This window comes from Hesperophylax consimilis, chromosome 28, assembly GCF_061612785.1.
Source record: "Hesperophylax consimilis isolate HC1 chromosome 28, BYU_Hcon_1.0, whole genome shotgun sequence".
NCBI classification, from domain to species: domain Eukaryota; kingdom Metazoa; phylum Arthropoda; class Insecta; order Trichoptera; family Limnephilidae; genus Hesperophylax; species Hesperophylax consimilis.
The window spans coordinates 20079772-20100074 of NC_142863.1; the positions used below are offsets into that span (position 1 = coordinate 20079772).

The following is a 20303-nucleotide window of genomic DNA, read 5'->3' on the forward strand; positions in this document are numbered from 1 at the left end:
AAAAATGAATATATTTTCTTTTGATTAATATGGCTCCTACAATAACAGATTAAAACCATCAATTGGTGAAGACTTTATGGTTTCCGGCAGTGCGTTATAATATTGCATTCCTTTAAATAGTAAACCAATTTGTGTACTGGCTTTGTCCCTTTTGTTAGTTTAATTTCATTGCGCGTTCCTGTGTTATGTCTGTGAAGTCCTTGTTGAATATAAATTTCTTTGAAAAGTAATTTGGTAACAGGTTGTTTATTTTTTATGTAAACATATCATAGCGTTCACCGTTTTCCAAATTAGTTCTTTTAGCATTGAAGATAATGTCAAGTCAAAGGCTGAAAAAAGTTTCGATGTAACTCACAATTACCTCATAACAATAATATTTGAGTATAATCTACTCAGATAATAGCATTCACGATAGAACCTCCAAACAGAAATACCATGGAGTTAGATAAAATTTAATATTCTTATGAATTTTGATTCGCAAAGTTGCGTTGTTTCGACTAAATCATTGGAACGTATTTTTATTTAAAAAAATTCGAAAATAACATTATTTTTATTCCCATCACTAGTATAAACAAGCCAACTAACAATATCTTGGCAGTTTATTATCTAGTTTACAATATCGGGAAAGGAATTTCCATCAGGGAAGTGGCAAGCAAGGAGTGTTTATCGTCCGGATCTGAGCATTTCACGTCGCGTTATACCGGGCCACTGGACAGATCATTTCTAGAAGTGGTGGAAGAAAACTGATTCGGAGAGAAGTCATTAATTATATAAAATGATTTTTTTTTAAAACGAATCATCGGGTAACTTAATGACTATATATTTTCTTTGATTGTTTCTTAATGACTTCTTGCGATACACCGATAATATTACAGAAACTTTCTTACTTTACAAAATATAGAAAATTTGACTGTTCAACTAGAAAATTTATATTTTAGGAGTGTGAAATTGACAACATTGGTTCGTAATATTCCAGTACAGTAACATAGCTGACAATATTTGCAACATTTGGAGGTACCTACACCGAAATAAAGAAGACATTATAGTGATTTATTTTTGGGGTATTATGCCGTATATATATATATTATGGGGTATTATGCACTACATCCTTCTTTAGCTAACCTTTGGGACAGCACTACAGTGTCCATAATACTTTTGCCGTAAAAACTCAAATCATGTCAGATATTTGACATGTTTTTAAATAAATGTATTTGAATTTCACTTTTTTTCTTGTTATGCTTTTCTTGCAGATTTAGTGTTGGGAATTTTTGTGAAAAGTAAAAGGTTCTTTTACTATAATTGCGTTTATTTACGTTACAATAAATAAGTCTGGATTTAGCTACACTGTTCATTACTCGAGGGTTGGTAATTCTCCGTTTCTAGAAGCTTGGTGTCTGGCAATAATATTCCACAGGCAATTGCTACACTCTAGCGACGTCTGCCGGACTCTGGAGTAAGCTTTATGACTGGTGCCATCTATCGCTTGAAAACCCAACTTATTACCAAACATCACAGTTATCGTGAGTGAATGAATCCAAATCTTAAAAGTAGAAATTAACCCCTTTTCCGACATGCGTTCGAGCTGAAACTCAGCAAATAGACTCGTTATAAATGACAGTGGATTCTATTAACGTTTGGTGGCCACCTCGCATACCCACGGGGACATATACGTCTCTGAAATTGGATAGCATTACATCAGTTAAGTTTGTCATAAACGATTGGGATTTGGATCAGTTGTTAGCGCGATTGACTCCCGTCCCTGGGGAGGAAGGTTGAATCCTCAAAATCAGTTTTTTGTTTTAGAAGATATTTTAAAATAGATGTTTTATATTTAAAAAAACTTGATTGCTTGATTGATTGATTTTTTTTGTCTGCGTTCCATCTTGAAATACATTCTCCCACTGCACTGTCTTTCACTCTATGGCGACTTCCCTCGGAAACAAGGCTTGCGCCCATAAATAATATCAAAGAGTTTAGTCTTTTAAACACTTTAAAATACATAAAAATAATATCAAAGATTTTAATCTTTTAAACACGTTAAAAAATACACAAAATATATTCAATATTTAATATCATCTATAAATAATATCAAAGATTTTAGTCTTTTAAACACGTTAAAATATATTTAAATAATATCAAAGATTTTAATCTTTTAAACACGTTAAAAAATACACAAAATATATTCGAATACTTTCGAATATAAATAAAAACATAACGAACAAAACGAAACATCCCCCATACACACAATCCTTATTATGGTTCATCTTATGTATAAAATTAGGTGAAATGATTCATATATTTTTTTTTTCGAAGTAAGGAAATATAGAGCTTACTTCGGACGCACAGAAACGCCTACGGCACACTTCTATCTGTTTATGTGTTCAGTGGACTGAGCTATGATGGAGACTGATTAATGAAATGCCGAGACGTTTAGCAGATTACCGAACCAGCGTTAAAGAGGTGGAAGTTGGAATCCGAAATCCGAGGGGAATCGACAACTACCTACATAGCATGTTATCCCTTTTACTTGAGATCGCAGATAATGGAAACAAGGAAGATGGGCCATGAACCATTATTACCATAAAACCGTATCGCCAACATTGTTCAACATTTCTACTCGAACCGCATCTACGCACAGAGGAAGGGGAAGTTACTCTAAGTATCGTTGCTTCAAATGGCTTTAGTGACCGGATCTGAATAGCCATGCAGCCTTCTCACTGGCTTCAGTCTCACAACATACCCTGATTGGGAATGCCATAGTCTCACTGGTTCCAGACGAATGTGAGCAGTTAAAACTCTTGTGCGGTATTCACATAAAAAACACGTCAAAAAACCTTACCAAATTTAACGTAAGCCAACTTTTGATTTTACACATAATAATATTTTTTGTTGACACATTAAAAATTTACATCTGAAATGAATACCGTTAGTAAAAAATCATCTGTCGAAAATTTTAACAGAGGAAATACGTACACATTTTGGGCCTTATTAATAAACGTGTTTTAAATTGCATCAACTGATAAACAACCATTATAATACGTAGGGTGAATGGTTGTTTTTTGTGGGTGAGTAAAATTAGAAACACGTTTATAAGTTTAGTAAAGGGATCAAAATTGAAACCCATTGAAAAAAATTCGAAAACCCTTCTAGACGGAAAGAGAGCCTTCTCCGATTACCTCTCACTCCAGAAGACAGGTAGAGTGGCAATCGGCCGACGTGAGATCATCCCAAGAGACAGCCTGGATTCTCACTGCCTCGTAAATTCTGGTCAGCCATCAATAGGATAAGGTCCTCCCACAGCCGCTGTTCCCATATGATGCACAAGTGGGGCCTTAAAGACTCGGCGATGTGTGAATTCGTTGCGGTGTAGACAATTGAACATTGTGAATAATGCCCGCTGCATTCATTCCCCGGCGGGAGTGATGAGGTCCACAGTACGACGCATGAGGCCCTTGACAGGCTCACTGAATTAGATGTTCCCTTGTGATCCCTACCATACGAAAGAAGAATAATTGAATGAAAAATGTTTGTGACATGTATATAATAATTCCACAGAAAGAAAACATACTGATATGAAATATTGTTAATTTATTAAAAATATGGTCAAATTATTCGTTTTCTTGTTAAATACAGGATTAGATACCTATAACGAATGAATTCACAAATTTTATAACAAACTATCAGAAAAGCACGAAAATATTTTAAATCGGAATACGAGTTCTTCAAAATAATATGTTTAAATAACTAAAAAATAGTTCCCAATGGTCAAGTTGGTTAAGAAGCCTGTCTCGGTAAGACAAAAAATCCTGGGTTTGATTCCTGGTTGTGATTTATTAGTATATTCTTCTTCTTCTTCAATGAAATAATATATTTATTCGAACAAAGCCACCTGCCTGTTCAGATATATTCTGAATGACTAATATTTTACTAGGAAATGGTCATGCAGTCAAATTTTTAACAGTATCTTGTTAAAAAAGCTATACTCATTTTTATTAGTACAACATGTGTAATCCGTTCTATTCCGTGTGTAATTCTGGTAGAATAATATCCGTATGTGAAATTCACGTCGGTTTAATTTCGTCTTGACACTACATCTAATATATACCAAATACATCAACTTACGTAAATAATTTAGTAAGATACCGAACGCCATAATGAAAAGTAAATTCATCAAATTTTCCACTGTACACAGTGATACAATCCACCCTAATAGATGTACTGTTGTACATACAGTAATCGTATCACCCCGAAGAGGTTTTTGAAGGCTGTTCGGAAATATAGGTCACAAGTCACAACCACTCAAGTTGGATGAATATTGTATACCTATTCAGCTAGATCTATTTTAGAAGGCCTACAGGAAACACGAAAGCCTCCCCTTGCGCACACCCTGAATAAAATATCAACTAAAATGAACTATTCGTAAGCTGCAGGTAAAATACCGAAAATATTCATCTTAAATTGAAAAATTGCCTAAAACTACTAAATTTTTTGTGCTTATATACATATTCGAGCGATTTTTACCATACCAAGCTTGCAAAAAGTTTTGAGTGATCGCTTGCCATAATTTTCTAAATTTATAGAATCTAAAAATATGGAATGAGGGGTTAAATGTAAATGGTTAGGTGAATTCATCGCAGTAAGCAGTTTTAGGTAATTACATACTGTTTAAAAAGATATATAATGTATAACACGCTAGCCATATTTATTACTATTTCAGGGATCGCTAGTTCAGGCCATCTCTCAAGGAACCATCGAAATGAAAACATTTTGTACAGTTATACTGATATAACATTTATTTGGCAGCAAAGTGATGCCTATTATTACGAAACTATCTTAAAACTATTGCATGTTATGCTGAACGTTACTGGCTCTATTTCATTACGTTTGTTTGTTAAATGTGCCATATATTTAAAGCGCTCCCGACTCCCACCTGAAGTCCATAGCTCCCTGAACTGAAGTGCCGAGTTCTCCCAACTCAAGTGCAGTCCCGCTGTGTTCCTGCTCCCCTCCTGTTTCGTCTCTTCTCCTCTTATTTCCCCCTCGTCCGTAGTTAATCATTCATTTTACGGGCATGATTTTTGCGTTAGCGCCATGCCTCTTCCGTCGATCACCATATAAGGTGATCCTCCGTGGTAAACCAATTTTGCTTTGAATGTGTCAAGATTTAAATCTAAAATATCAGCGACATCTATAATGCATGCATTCGTTCCTTTACATAATTTGAACACGAAGTTCTTGCTGGACCATTGGACACATTTGATTGATTATAACAAAATGACTTCTGGTTTTAACGGCTGCTTTTATTTCGAGTGCTTCTAAATTATTTAATCTGTTGCCATTTTTGTGAAGAATATGAGCAGCAGTGATTTGACTGAAGGAAGAATATTTATCGATGATTACGTTTATTATTGGATTTATAACACTACAGTGCTGTATACAACCTAAACAAACCATGCGCGCGGTGTACCGCGATGTTGAACCATATTAACTGTATACTATTAGTCTCTACACTGCAGACCGCGTCAACTGTGGCTACTGACCACACGCTCTAGTGACGCACCTAACCTATCCTAATTATGTTTTTGAATAGGTTTACCCAGCCCACGCGTTAAATGCAAATTGAAAACAAAAAATATCCAGTTTTTTTAATATTTGCCTACCACACAAGAGCCCAAACTGCTCCCAACCGTCTGGGACTGGTGAGACTACAACTATGGCTATGACGATGGAAGTGCCTGGCTGTTCAGATTTAGTCTTCAAATGCGGCTGTATCTTCACTAGGGAGATACTAAGATTATATTCCACTCTAAAACGAGAGACAAATATAATTTATACAAAAACTAATTCTAAAACTTATAGCCGTGTTACACGATGAGTTTTTGTTCATTTTCCATGTGAGTCGACTTTTCATGTTATGAAAAAAAGGATGTGTTCTATTTTTGTACCGATTTTCGTACAGTTTAAGATAACGGAAATTATGTTTGATATTGTTTTACGTACCCATATTATAGAGGCACTGCTGAAAACCAGCTGCATTCCGGGTCTGAAATGTAAGTGCGAACAGCTAAGACCAATACTATATACTATATAGTAACATATACTCTGTTAAATCTTTACATTTTTGTGTAAATAAATTTCATGTAAAATAAAATGATCGTGCAATTGTTTTTAAAAAAGTGTGCCCAATATTGTTTACATGTAGAGATCGGTATGAATAAAAGTATCGTGTAAAACTCCCATTAATCCTTAATGTTTTTCTCGAAAACAAAACCCTATTCAATTGACGTCTCAAATCAGAAATGTCGATTGAATAAGTTTTACAAAGTCCTTCCAGCGTAAGGGATTAACTCGGTATGGTAGACAACACAAGGCTTATTGGCAAATAGGCGGTAAGGATCTGGGTCCTTGATACCATTAGGTCAAGCAATAGGCTTGCTCAGTCATAAAGGGTCAATCCGGATCGTAAAAAATATTTGGAGAGCTTTCTCGTACCGTTCTTCCAAAAAAAAATAATCCTTAGACGACGCGATTTCTCAGAATTTTCTTCGTATAAATATATTTAACTTATAATAGTCTAAAATTGTTTGAAACCTTTGTGAGTTAATACTAGTAATACTGAGAATGGACCTTGCGTCCAAAAAGTATGTTTTATTTAATAACTAAACCAAAATTACCTCTGAAATAATAATATTTGTAAGTAGGTATTTAAATACCTACCACATATTTTATGCATAATTTTTTTAATGTCAAATAAGGAAATAATGTAATATTTTTTTCTAAGAAATGTCACTATCTCTATGACAAAGTTTTTCTCAAACATTCTTCAGGCAAGTAGGTACCGTAATATTGAAAAAAACTGAATGTGAAAATCCAAAATAACGGGAAGATTTCGCATTTGAAAAAATATTCAATACTGAATCGTTAAAACGGCCACCATTTTAAAACGGATAAGGAAGGTACAAACAAATTTATAGACATAAATGCAAAACTTTTGAGTTAAAACAGGACTTCGCTGCGCTGAGTCAAAAAAATAGTGGATAAAGAGAATTATTTATACACAAAGAAAGTTTTTATTTGTTTAATATTGTAATCGTTTGTCATTTAATTTGTTCCAAGAAATGAATCGTTCACGATGACGAACAAATTGTATATTTATATAGTCGTCTATAAATTGGGATATTATGTTGTTAAGCTGAATAAACCATGAGGGTTTATAATTACTCGGCTATTCAAAATTTTTCACCAAACACGGCTAAAGCCATTTCAATCAATTTGTGCAATCTGAATCTGATCTTTCACCAGAGCGGTGCTAAGAGAATTTTCCACTCTGTATGGACATATTTAATGTTTTTTTAATTAAAAAAACAGGCACGTTAATTTATTGTTCTAATGTTCATACTAGCATTTAGATTCTTCGGGAAACAACTTACAATAAAACACAACACAATAAAATAATAGGTTAGGTATGGTAAGGTTAGGTTCGGTTAGGATAGGTAAGGTTAGGTTGGGTTCAACAAAAAAATAACCACAAAACCATAAATTAAAAAAATCAACCCGTAAAGAACAAAGTTGTTTTTTCTATTTTAAAATGTCTTAATTTGTTTTTTCCAACCTTGCCAGATTCCGATCGTAAAGGACTGTAATTTATTTCGTATATTAACTGCTTTAATTTCGTCCGATTGTCTGCGTGTGTGTACGTGATTGACTCCAAAATATCGATAGGATGCATTGATATTGACAACAAGTCTATCCGCCAAGTTTCAGATCGATCGGATGTTGAAAAGTGGGTTAATTTCCGCTTCAAATATTTGAATTAATTTATTATGTATTTAATAAATAGAAAATGATTTTCATAATCCTGAACTGGCAAAAACTAACTTATGCCTGAGGCAAGTTGGCCAGTAATTAGAACTGGCTGAAAATTTTCCTATTCTGTGGCCAGTTTCTGCCAGGCGTAAGGTCCAAACCCCCTCCCCTCACTCTCTCACTACGGACTAACACTTAATTTCCAGCCCCAGGGCCTAAGGGCTTGCCCCGGCTCACTGGGCAGAGAAATTAATGCGAAAAGCAGAAGGGAAATTAGACCCAGTGGCGTGCTACTAAAATTTAATTATAACTTAAATTTTAGTACATATTTTAACGGCGCTCCAGACTATGAACCAAATTAATTGTAAGGTAATCTATGATTCAATCGAAGAATATAAGTATTATTTGTGTTAGTTTTTCATTTTATTATTGTTTTAATTCGTCGAACTCATTTAAAAAAAACCTGAAAGTAAATAAAATTCAATCATAATATTATGTTACTTTATAATTTTCTTTGAGTTGTTGTACTTTTACATTTTATACTTTTATTTGAGTTGTTTTACTTTTAGATTTTATACTTTTACTTTTATTTGAGTTGTTGTACTTTTAGATTTTATACTTTTACTTTTATTTGAGTTGTTGTACATTTACATTTTATACTTTTACTTTTATTTGAGTTGTTGTACTTTTACATTTTATACTTTTATTTGAGTTGTTGTACTTTTAGATTTTATACTTTTACTTTTATTTGAGTTGTTGTACTTTTAGATTTTATACTTTTACTTTTATTTGAGTTGTTGTACATTTACATTTTATACTTTTACTTTTATTTGAGTTGTTGTACTTTTAGATTTTATACTTTTACTTTTATTTGAGTTGTTGTACATTTACATTTTATACTTTTACTTTTATTTGAGTTGTTGTACTTTTACATTTTATACTTTTACTTTTATTTGAGTTGTTGTACTTTTACATTTTATACTTTTATTTGAGTTGTTGTATTTTTACATTTTATACTTTTATTTGAGTTGTTGTATTTTTACATTTTATACTTTTACTTTTTTTGGGTTGTTGTACTTTTACATTTTATGCTTGCGACTTAATACTTTTGTTTGAGTTTTTGTACTTTCACTATTCTTATTTTTGTCGATGGCAACGTTATGCCGTTTATATGAAAAAATAAAATAAAATCAAGTCCTGCAAGCATATTACGTCTATTATTCTGACAGCTGTTTCGCCATTCAAGGCCAAGTGGTTATGATTTTTATCCCTACCATAATGGAGTTAAAAAAATGTTTTGATTTCTAATTTGAACTCGCCAAAAACCTTATAATAGACGTATTTGCTAATTGATTTAGTTAAATACTGAGTCTTACCAAAAAACGTGTTTTAAATTTTACAAAACTGATAAACTTATAAATGGTTTTTTATCAGTTATGTAAAATTTGAAACACATTTTTTTTGTTATTTGTTTTTGGGGTGTTATGCCGTGTTGCGATGCATTTTTAAAGTGGTTTTCTTCAATAAAAAAATATACGTTAATGTTAGCTCAGAGGGTTGGAGCTGGCAACACGGTATCACATCCTCATACATAAGCTCACATTTCACCACAACCTCAAATAACACATCTGCCCTGATGATGGACATTGCAATACTGTCCGAAACGTTGGCTAAAGAAGGAGTTAGCGCAACACGGCATAACACCCCAAAAACAAATAACAAAAATACTTTTGGCCTTGAAAATCTTAAATCAAATTTAAAACACGTTTATCAGTAGGACGTTATGTAGAAGTATATCGCAGCCAGAGAGCGCACAGTATTGACATAAGAGAATTTCTGGTTTCAAACTTTTTATTTGAATTTATAAAATAAAATTCTAAAATAATAAAAAGGCAAACGTAAAACTTTTCAACTGTAAAAACTTTTCGAGTATACAAATTCAATAATCGTATACGCTTTCTCGCTAATACTAAAAAACAGGCATAAGCAAGGTAAAGGCTGTTAAAGAGTGGCAACACCGTCGGAATACAATATTTAAACAATATGGATAATCCTTTAAGCATTTTTTGAGTCAAAGCTAATTGCGCCACCAACATTGCAATCAATTTCAGTAAAAAAATATTTGTCCAAATATAGCGTTCATTTTTGCTAGTGGAATTTACCTTTATTTGGAAGGTGAACATTTTTATGTGAATACATCGCAAGAGTTTTCCAATTGCTTCCAACCGTCTGGAGTCAGTGAGACTATGACATCCCCGATTGGGGTGTGTTATGAGACTGAAGGTTGTGGGGAAAAGAAGGAAACGGAGAAGCTTGGCTATTCAGACCCCCTCTCCACACACGGCTAAAGTCATTTCAAGCGAAGTTTCAACTCTGAATTGTATTTTTTCACCAGGGTGATACTGAAAGTATCTGGTACAATAAGTACCTCTATGAAACGTGCCGCAAATACTGGGTTTTCCAACAAGAGGTGTTATTTTGATTAGTCCGCTATTTCCGTATATGTTACTTTTAAAGCTGTTATTTTTTAACATTTGACAAGTAAAAACTACGTCATTGATAAAAATGGAACGATATACGCTTCGACAAAGCACTGAAATTATTAAAATTCACTTGAGTGAATCAAATGCAAATCATCTTGAGTGATGAGGCCCATTTCCATCTCGGTGGCTTCATCAACAAGCCAAATTGTCGCATCCGGGGCTCGGAAAACCCAAGAATTATTGTTGAAAAGCCTCTTTATTCTCAAAGTGTGACTGTTTGGTGCAGTTTATGGTCCGGCGGAGTCATTGGACCTTAATTTTTAGAAAATGAGGCTAGAGCAACAGTTACGGTGAATGGATTGCCCTATCGAGAGATGATTAATGATTTTTTATGGCCGGAATTGGATGTTATTAAACTGGACAACGTTTATTTTTAACAAGACGGCGCTACGTGCCACACAAGCAACGAAACCATTGATCTTTTACGATTGAATATCAAAATAACACCTCTTATTGGAAAACCCTGTATATAATACATTATTATTTTAAATTAATAAATTAAGATATAACAGACATTAATTAAATAAAATTTACTTGCACACATCGGGATTTGAATTCGCGACCTCCGGATTCGTAGCCAAGGATGGTAACCATTCACCCGAGGAGGCTGTGATCTAGGGATTATACGAATGTTGGGTTGGATTGGTTAATAGTACAAGTGTTATATTATGTTTTTGGGCATATATAGTAAACGCCTGGTTCCATAACTATAATAAGGCACGCCACTGTGTTCGAAGGCTTCAGGTGTATATCAATGGCAATATCTTCAAAGTTTCAGGCTCTCGGCAGATTTCTTAGTTGAAGTAGCAAATTAATGACACCCTTCTAAACTAAGGGATGAATACACTTATCTCGGACACGAACAGAAGGAAGTTTGCTTGTAGCACTATCCTTAGACACAGAAACATTTCTTAAATTTTATAATCTGCAAACTTTTTTACAATCGCATATTTTTTACAGTGATTAACTTTAAATACGACGAATAAAGCATTTTATAAAGATTTTTTAATTGATTTTTTTTATTTCTGAATCTGAAATATGATATCGAAAAATATGACTAATAAATGGCGAGTGGTTTAAGATGCCTGTCCCGGTAAGACAACGTTATATTATTGAACGTTATCTTTTTTTATTTTTCTGTGTGTTGGTCTGTTTCATGTTTCGTTTAAATTAATTTCTAATTTAATACTTTATCTCTTTCTTCAATGATTTATTTATGTTACCAGATTTATCAGATATCAGTTCAGGTTCACTTTATGATTAGAATTCGCAATATAAGGCTTTAATACAGGGTGTTAAGAGACGTAATTTACTCACTTTAACCAGTGATTCCTGTCATTTTTCGGAGTAAAAAATTTAAGTGAAATTTTGTTCTACGATAGTAACGACTTTTATTGAACGACAAAAATTGAACAAGATATCGTTCAGACGTTTCAATTTAACTCAAACTCAAATTAATAATCAAGATAGCTTCAAGTGAAGTTATCGCTGCGTGCGTCCCTATGATTTAAGACCTTTTACGGAACGAACTTTAGAATATGAAAAAGCGCAAAAAACTTCGTATTTGGGCTAGAAAATGGATTATACGGAGAAATGAATTGTGTGCTTCTAACTGAGATGATGTTAAGATACCCGGCAACGGGGATTCTTTTTCAAGTCTGGCCAATATGCACAGAGTTCCAAAAAAATACGATATCATTGTTTATAAAATAAGTTTTCGTTGCAATAGTTGATGCCCCAAAATGTGTTTGAAGGTAATAAAATAATTATTTTTTGAAACATTCAAATACGTGTTATTTAATAATAATAACTACTAAGTTACAGTAAAATTAAAAAAAAATAATATTACTAACTGCAGTGTCACATGTATTCTTATTTTTGTAAACTTCTTGCTTCTGATCCCAAAGACAAGTATAGCTTTGGTATAGATCCATAAATCTGAACATCATATCATTCGACCACTTAATACATTCTTTCATTGAAGTAGAGGTCATGATGGTAGGTACTAGGTACGCATAAACAAACCACTCACTAGGGAAGTTTTACATCTACTTTCGACCGCAGTGAACTAAAAATCGCATGCGACTTGAAACATATGTTCACACGTTTAGATTTGGCAGGAAAATCGAACGATGACTCATACTTGAACAACAAAAGTAGACGGGCTTTCAACTTTCTTCGTTCAGACTTGATAAACTCTGTTGAAAAGCTGTTCACACTTGTCGATAAGCTTTCAAGTATCATTCAACACAGACTTGATCAACTAAAATCGCTCTATGCGAACGGGGTATTTCCCCAAAGTAAGCAATGCTGGTTTATTAGAACTGGTGCACGCACATTCGCGCATCTCTGTCTCACTCTACCAAACTCACATACACTACAATTTATTAGGTAGGCATATCTGTATAAGTTTATACATATTTTTCACTGTATCAGTCTTACTAGGGATATCCTGTATCAATAAAGGCTAGTTTACTTATCATAAATTCGTATAATTTTTCAGGATAAGCGCACAATCTAGGATAAGTTTAATATTATTAGTAATGTTGAGTCGCTGCTAATGTGTTTCGCAAATTAGTCGCCAGAGCATCCTTAAACTAGGGTGTGCCTCTTTTATAGGGGCAGGGGTGGTTAATACGTAAATGTAAAGATAAGCCCCATCCTGGTGTTAAGTATTCAATAGTAATCGATGCTACACTCACGCTTTTCGAATTGCTATACTTAGAACTAATTAGTGATATAAAATAGTTTTATGACCTCCCCGACTGAAGCGGAATGAAAAACAGGGGTTGAGAGTTTAAGACTTCATTATAAGCGTTCAAAAATAAGAAGAAGATACAAAAATACGAATGATAGAGAGCGCGCTAATATCAAAAACGATTGTAATTGGCAAAAATATTCAAAAAACACGACTTACTTTAAAAATAATAAAAATTTCTTGTAATCTGAGTTAAGTTGCATTTAAAGAAACACTATGAATTTTTTCACAAATGTTAAATATTAAAACCAGATGTTTTTTTAATAATGTTCGATAGAGAATTATTATCTTTATCGCTTCTCTGAATTCTTATTGGTATTTATAATTATGAATTTTAAATTTGTTAAGGCGTAGTAGCTACCCATTATCTAATATTTTATCGTCATTTTAAAAATTTGAAATGATTTGTTAAGAATTCATACTATCCCGTGATTTTTCACGCGTCTGCGCTAGTTAAACACTATAATTTCGTTTATGAGTACGTAAAATTCTAAAATTAACAAAATCCATATTTCTTATTATTTTCAGTACGTGTAATGAATTTATGCCACCGTTTTTACAATAGCAATTAGTACAGGTAAAATACGGTTTGTCAATAATAATAGAATTTTAAGATACTATATTTTTGAAACTATTTACCTGTACTAAATTGCCTTCTAAGCAGTTATTTATTTTATAAAAAAAATAAAAATTTAACGGGTCTGGGCTGTTAAATATACACCGAAAGATTTTAGATTAGGCAAGTAAATCAGAATACCCGAGTCCTCCCCAGCCTTTCTTCATCCCATCTTTTAACTTTAAACCCCATGTTCTTATGCCTCCAAAGGTTTCCAATTTATTAAGGTGTGTCCGGGCAGGAAGGCTCTATTTTTGGAATTAACGAAGAGCAATTTAATCTCTCATCATTTGAATACCATTAAATATTTTGCAGGTTAAACAAAATCTTGGATACGAATGTAATATCTTGTCACAATAATACTGAATGTATTTAATGGTGGATCGCTAATTAATTACCTGTCATTCCTGATGACAATTTGAATCGTTAACATGAAAGATAAATCATGGACACAAAATTAAACAATAATAATTCAACCATTTTCACACACACTTCATTACATTAATGTTTTCCATTAAGGCGATGCCATACGTAGTAATGCAAAATCATGTGTTTTTGGTTTGAAAATTTGGTAGCCTAGAAATCTTTCAGATGCTTTAATTAAATACTGCGAGTATAAGGCCTATAAAAACTGGTTTAAAGTTCGAAATCTCCTACTTACGAACCCATTTTCGTTTATGATTTTATTGTATAATGCGGCAAATTAATTTATTTATAAAATGATCGAGAAAAATTAAAATATTTATGCCTGAACATCCACAAAATAAAATAAAAGGCACTTTTTGGCCATGTTTTTTTCTTGCATAAATCAAAACAGGCGGATGGTGTTAATCGGGAATTTAGACCTTATCGCCATCTACGTAAGGAGTGTTATTGATAGCGGCTCAATTTAAAATATTCCACGACGTAGTGCATCGCCTTAATAGGTACGCACGTTGTGCCTGTTTCATATTATATTTTGTTTTGGTTTCGGTACTGAAATATCCAACTAAATGGAGTCGTTTTTCAAAATGAAAATATATTTCTAGTGAAGTGATGAAAATTTGATTTTTAATTTTTAATAATTTATTTTATGTTGGAGCACTTCAAGCAGCGGAAAACAAGGTTGCAAATAATACATATATTTGAATGTTTTTTTACATAGTAGCCACCACAGCCCAACTATAAAAGTACTGTCTGAAATTAAATCCTACTTTCTTATACAATTCTGTATTATATTATGTATAAATAAACTGAATTTGAAGTCAGTTTTGGGCCATTTAGTGTAAAAATGCACGTATTTTATTACAGTAAAAAACAATTGGTTTTCACTTTCGCACAAATCATTACTAAAAAGGACGATTTCCGCATCTCCATTGCCATTAGTGCAGGAATTTATATGTAACTCATTCTGCAGGATTAGTATAGTTTACTATTGATAAAAAGGGAGACTTGTATTACATTGTTTAAATTTATATGTACATATTTATAGTTGGCATCTTTACAAAAAATTTGCATTTAATCAGTTTGTACATAAGTATTATATAGTAAAATAAAACCAATTATGGATTTCTCCTTGTGACTTTAACTGAGACAGCAGAATATGGAATGAGTTATTTAAATTTGTAAGAAAGGAATATGAATTAAAAAATTTATACAAAAAAAAAGATTATATAAAACGAAAAATTTACAAAACAATACATTTATAGCCATGGAGAGAGGTTGTAGGTATAAATCAAATCATAATAGAGATATAAACAATAGAGACATAAACATTATTCACAAACCATCAGAGAAATATTCTTTTATGGACCTCTTGTATTTACTAAGTTCGCAACTGAAAATATCAACCTTGGATAATACGCTATTGTAATTATTGCATAGTCTATTCAGGCAAGAATTCTGCTGTATACAATATTTATATAGAATTGTCGGACAGCAATTCCTATATAGAACTACCCTTCCCACCGGAAGTGTGTCAGGAACATATTTTACAAAGTGATAACTGAAAAAACATTGATAATTTATTTTAAAGTAAACATGCCATTTAAAATATGTTTGAATTTTATAGGTGAGTAGAAGAATATATCTATTTGACTGATCATTTTTACTTTGCAGACAGCATATGCAGAGAGGAGATAGTTTTTTTTTTTAATTACAATATTTCTGTTGAATGTTTCGTATTTTGTGGTCTGGTTAAGACGTAATATTTAGAAATTAGTTCTGATTCAGTCTCAACAGACGAAACCTATTTTTCAATGATTTAAAATTAAGAGACTTTCAAATCCGTTTATGTAGAGTATTTTATCAGTCTTCAGAGGGTCAGTATTATTTGGTCGATGGGAGGTAGCCATGGCAATAATTATGGTATTCTTAGATTGGTATAATCTGGGCCATAAGCTTCCCATGCGGCTGCTGAGAAATGTACGAAAAAAGTGCACTTGTCTCTCTACAAAAAAATCGTAGCGCTGCAGTATCTCGATAGGCGTCCCAAATAATAATAGGTGTCCCAGAGTTTCTGTCATTGGGAAGCAATGTAATCTATCCACAGTTTGACGCAGAAATTGATTTGCAAAATGCGTTAAACATACTCGTATTTTTTTTCGTTCGTACAAAACTCTTTGACAGCATACCTGCACTAACTGATCACTCTCTTCTATATGACTATATCCTCCAGGCCGTGTACGATAACACACCCAAGGGAATTTACACAAATAACAACATCCATTTCTTTTTCATTTGGCTATACTGAGGGTATTTTCTTACAATCGTTTTATTTAGTACAAATCTTTTAAACCAAGTCTCTTCATTTATTTATTTCTAAACATACATTACAGAGTCTACCAAATTACTTGTATATAATATATATTCAATTTTTGTATATAATATATATATTTAAAAATGTTGTTAATATGGTGATTGTTTTATGCAGGGTGTAGGTGTAGTAAAGTAGGTTTGAGTAGGTGATACTGGGGTGGGTAATGTTATACGTTTCGTGAACACTTCACTAGGAGAACCTGTGCTGAGGTGTTTACGTGGTTATGATTAAGTGGTACAAGTACAGGGTGCGCCAGAGAAACTTACTTATTTGAAAAAATTCCCGTCCGTTGAATTGGGCAGGTAGAGGGGCGGGAGGGGGCGCATCTGGAGGGGGACGTCCCCAAGTTTGTTTCCCATTCTCGTCAGTTGCCATTATGCTGTGATCTAGAGTGCAGCGGGCATGAATTTGCTGCGACAACATTTCCCCAACCGCCTCATCTCTCTCCGAGGCGATCTCCCATGGCCGGCGCGCTCTCCGGATTTGACTCCATGTGATTTTTTTTTATGGGGTTATTTGAAATCCCTTGTTTATGTCGATCGACCACGGACCATAGATCACCTGAAGAACAACATTCGCGATGCTATTGCCAATATTCCGATTGATATGCTGAGAAGAGTGGACGAGAACTTCAAAAAACAACTTAACCAGTGTATGCGCAATGAGGGTCGCCATTTAAAAGATGTAATTTATAAGATAGTATGAAAAAAAACTTGGTACATTGCATTTTCAAATACAAAAAGAATTACAACAATAACTACAGTGCTTTTGTTTTTATTGAACTTTCAAATAAGTAAGTTTCTCTGGCGCACCCTGTATTTACGTGTTTTGGATTAATTTTCTTATATAAATTAAATTATTACCGCGGTACAATAGAACTCAAATGTACCCTTTTTTCAACATTATTTTTTTTGTTTGTTGCAGTTAAACGAGTGATATCTCAACAGCCATGACTTCAGCCGAAGCAGCACAAGCCAAGAAGCTGAACCTTGAGAAGGCAGCCAACTTCATGCGGCAGTACCGCGACCCTGACTCTAGGGAGCTGAAGAAACTGTCCGCTAACCAGTTCATGGAGGTCTGGAGCCACTATGACAAGGATGGTAAGTAACACAGCTTCTTCGTTTATTGTATTTTTTTTAATTTTCCTTGTCTTTTTATTTTCAGTTTTTAAATTTTTTTTTTCTTCTTTTTTTTTTCCTTTCTTCATCACAGGTTTCTCAGTTTAAAAAAATATATATTATCGGGTTACGAATAACCAAAAAATATTTGAAAATCTCCTACTACCATCACAATAGGAGGAAAATGTTGCCTGTGCGAAATTGAACTGAAGCCTAGGTGGATATCAGACCCGATGCCAACTTAGCCTCTGGCCGGTCAAATCACTAACCGGGGCTTATATATGTACATGGAAAATTTTGGAAATAAATAATGTAATAATAGAGTGTTTAACAAAGATATTAGAATACATTTTTTACGGTTCCATGATAACTCAACACAGTGACTATTCAACACATTTAAAAAGTGATATATCATTAAAAACGATGAAAAAAAATAAATTTAAACCTAACCTAACCTAACCTAACCTAACCTAACCTAACCTAACGTAACCTACTTAAACCAGTTAAAAAAGTTTTTGTTTCATCACTTTCCATGACTCTATATAACTTTTTAAAGATGTGATGAATTATCATTTTGATACCTATCCGGTCACCATTTTTTACATATTCCTACCCAGATGTCGCGTCGTGGTTTAAATCATCTATTATTTGGTAATAAGTCCTCCATCATTGTACAGAGAGATTTTTTGCTAATAATGATGGTAGTGGAAGGAATTCAAATACTATCAGATTATTTATAATTATGGAATGTTCGTCTTTCTTTTAAAGAAAAGAGAAAAAAGGCACTGATGAGAAAAATGTTGAAAAAGTTGAAACTTACAAAGGCCATTCTTAAAACCCAGTTGATTAAATTTCAAACTTTGTCATTACCACAAAGCTCGTAAATCATCCCGCGAGGTCTGGCCAAAACTTGGCAGCCTCTTATTGTCATATTAAGGCTGTGCGGGACCGGATGTGTTTTCCGTCAGAATACGGCGGAGTTCTCAGAGAGGAGGAAGCGGAAATTGAGATAACATTAGGGGTGAAGAGATTCCGCCCCCTTTGCGGATATCCGGGTGTAATATTACTGTACTAAGTATTTGTGATTAGGCAAATCAACAGGAATCTTCAAAATGTGTATTTAGTTGTCAATGCTGAAATTAAGTGGTGAAGTAATAATGATGAATTTCTTTTGTTAACAAAAAATGTTTTGTGTACTTATCATTAAATATTGTATTATTTCGTAACCTGTGAAGGTTTGTAACAAACAAAAAAAACTGATTTTTTCGTTATTGTCGTGTACCTACATTACTCTGGCTAGTACAGGGTTTTCCAATAAGAGGTGTTATTTTGAATAGCTCGCTATTTCGGTAGATGTTACTTTTGAAGCTGTCATTTTTTGACATTTGACAATTAGAAATTACGCCATTGATAAAAATGCATACACGCTTCAACAACGCATTGAAATTATTAAAATTCACTTGAGTGAATCAAATGCAATCATCTTGAGTGATGAGGCCCATTCCCACCTTGGCGGCTTCGTCAACAAGCAAAATTGTCGCATCTGGGGCTCGGAAAACCCAAGAATTATTGTTGAAAAGCCTCTCTATCCTCGAAGTGTGACTGTTTGGTGCGGTTTATGGTCCGGCGGAGTCATTGGACTTTACTTTTTCGAAAATTAGGCTGGAGCAACAGTTACGGTGAATGGATCGCTATCGAGAGATGATTAATGATTTTTTATGGTCGGAATTGGATGGTATTGATCTGGACAACGTTTATTTTTAACGAAACTGTGCTACGTGCCACACAAGCAACGAAACCATTGATTTTTTACGATTGAATATCAAAATAACACCTCTTATTGGAAAACCCTGTATTTCAGAATCGCTGGTCTAAATAACCTTTCGATTCAACTCAATTATATATCTCTATAAAATGGAAACAACTGCATTTCGGCTATACGCTATTGTTCGTGACATGTTTTGACATAATAATATGAAAATAGGTTTTTTTCCTTCTTCTTTTAATCAAACCCAAACTAAGAAACTATTTTGTATTCTTAGTTTGAATAAAATAAAGGTTTTTAACTTACTTTATTTTATTCAAACTAAGAAAACAAAATAGTATTCTTAGTTTGAATAAAATAAAGTAAGTTAAAAACCCGCCTTAAAACTGTCTCTTCAAAAATAATAGCCGCCAAAGTGAACAAACAATTTTTAGTATAATGATTTATTTTTGGGGTATTATGCCATTTTATTGTAATGCTGTCCGAAATGTTGCCTAAAAAAGGAGATAGCGCAACACCCCAAAATAATAATTCCCCAAATGGTAATTCCCCAAAAATAAATTACTCTAATACTTTTGGCCGTGAAAATCTCAAATAATATCAGACAATTTTAAGTTTAACAAAATAACTATTAAAATGCAATGCTTTTCATCTGTAGTTGTCTTTTATAGTAATTAAGTCAACCTCTCCAGCGTTTGAGGGTCATATATGACCGGACGTCCATATTTTATAAAACTATATATATATTTTTTCTATCATGGAAATATACAATTTTTTGATGTTTGAAAGAGTAATAACATTTCTTTCCAGTTTGCCCTAAACATTTTTACTGGATTTCATTAATAAAATCAAAAAAAAAAAAATCATATTTCTATCGTAATAATCAATTTAACTTTAAGA

The 20303-nt window shown here is 33.2% G+C and overlaps 1 protein-coding gene across 1 annotated transcript in view; it reads left to right on the forward strand.

Moving 5' to 3' along the window:
- Positions 1-20303, forward strand: part of Cbp53E (Calbindin 53E) — a 354004-nt gene that overhangs the window by 130140 nt on the left and 203561 nt on the right. The window contains exon 3 of the mRNA XM_089649021.1: positions 17445-17620. Coding sequence (XP_089505147.1) covers positions 17470-17620 — 151 coding nt within the window. The 5' untranslated portion in view covers positions 17445-17469. The remainder of the gene's footprint in view (positions 1-17444; positions 17621-20303) is intronic.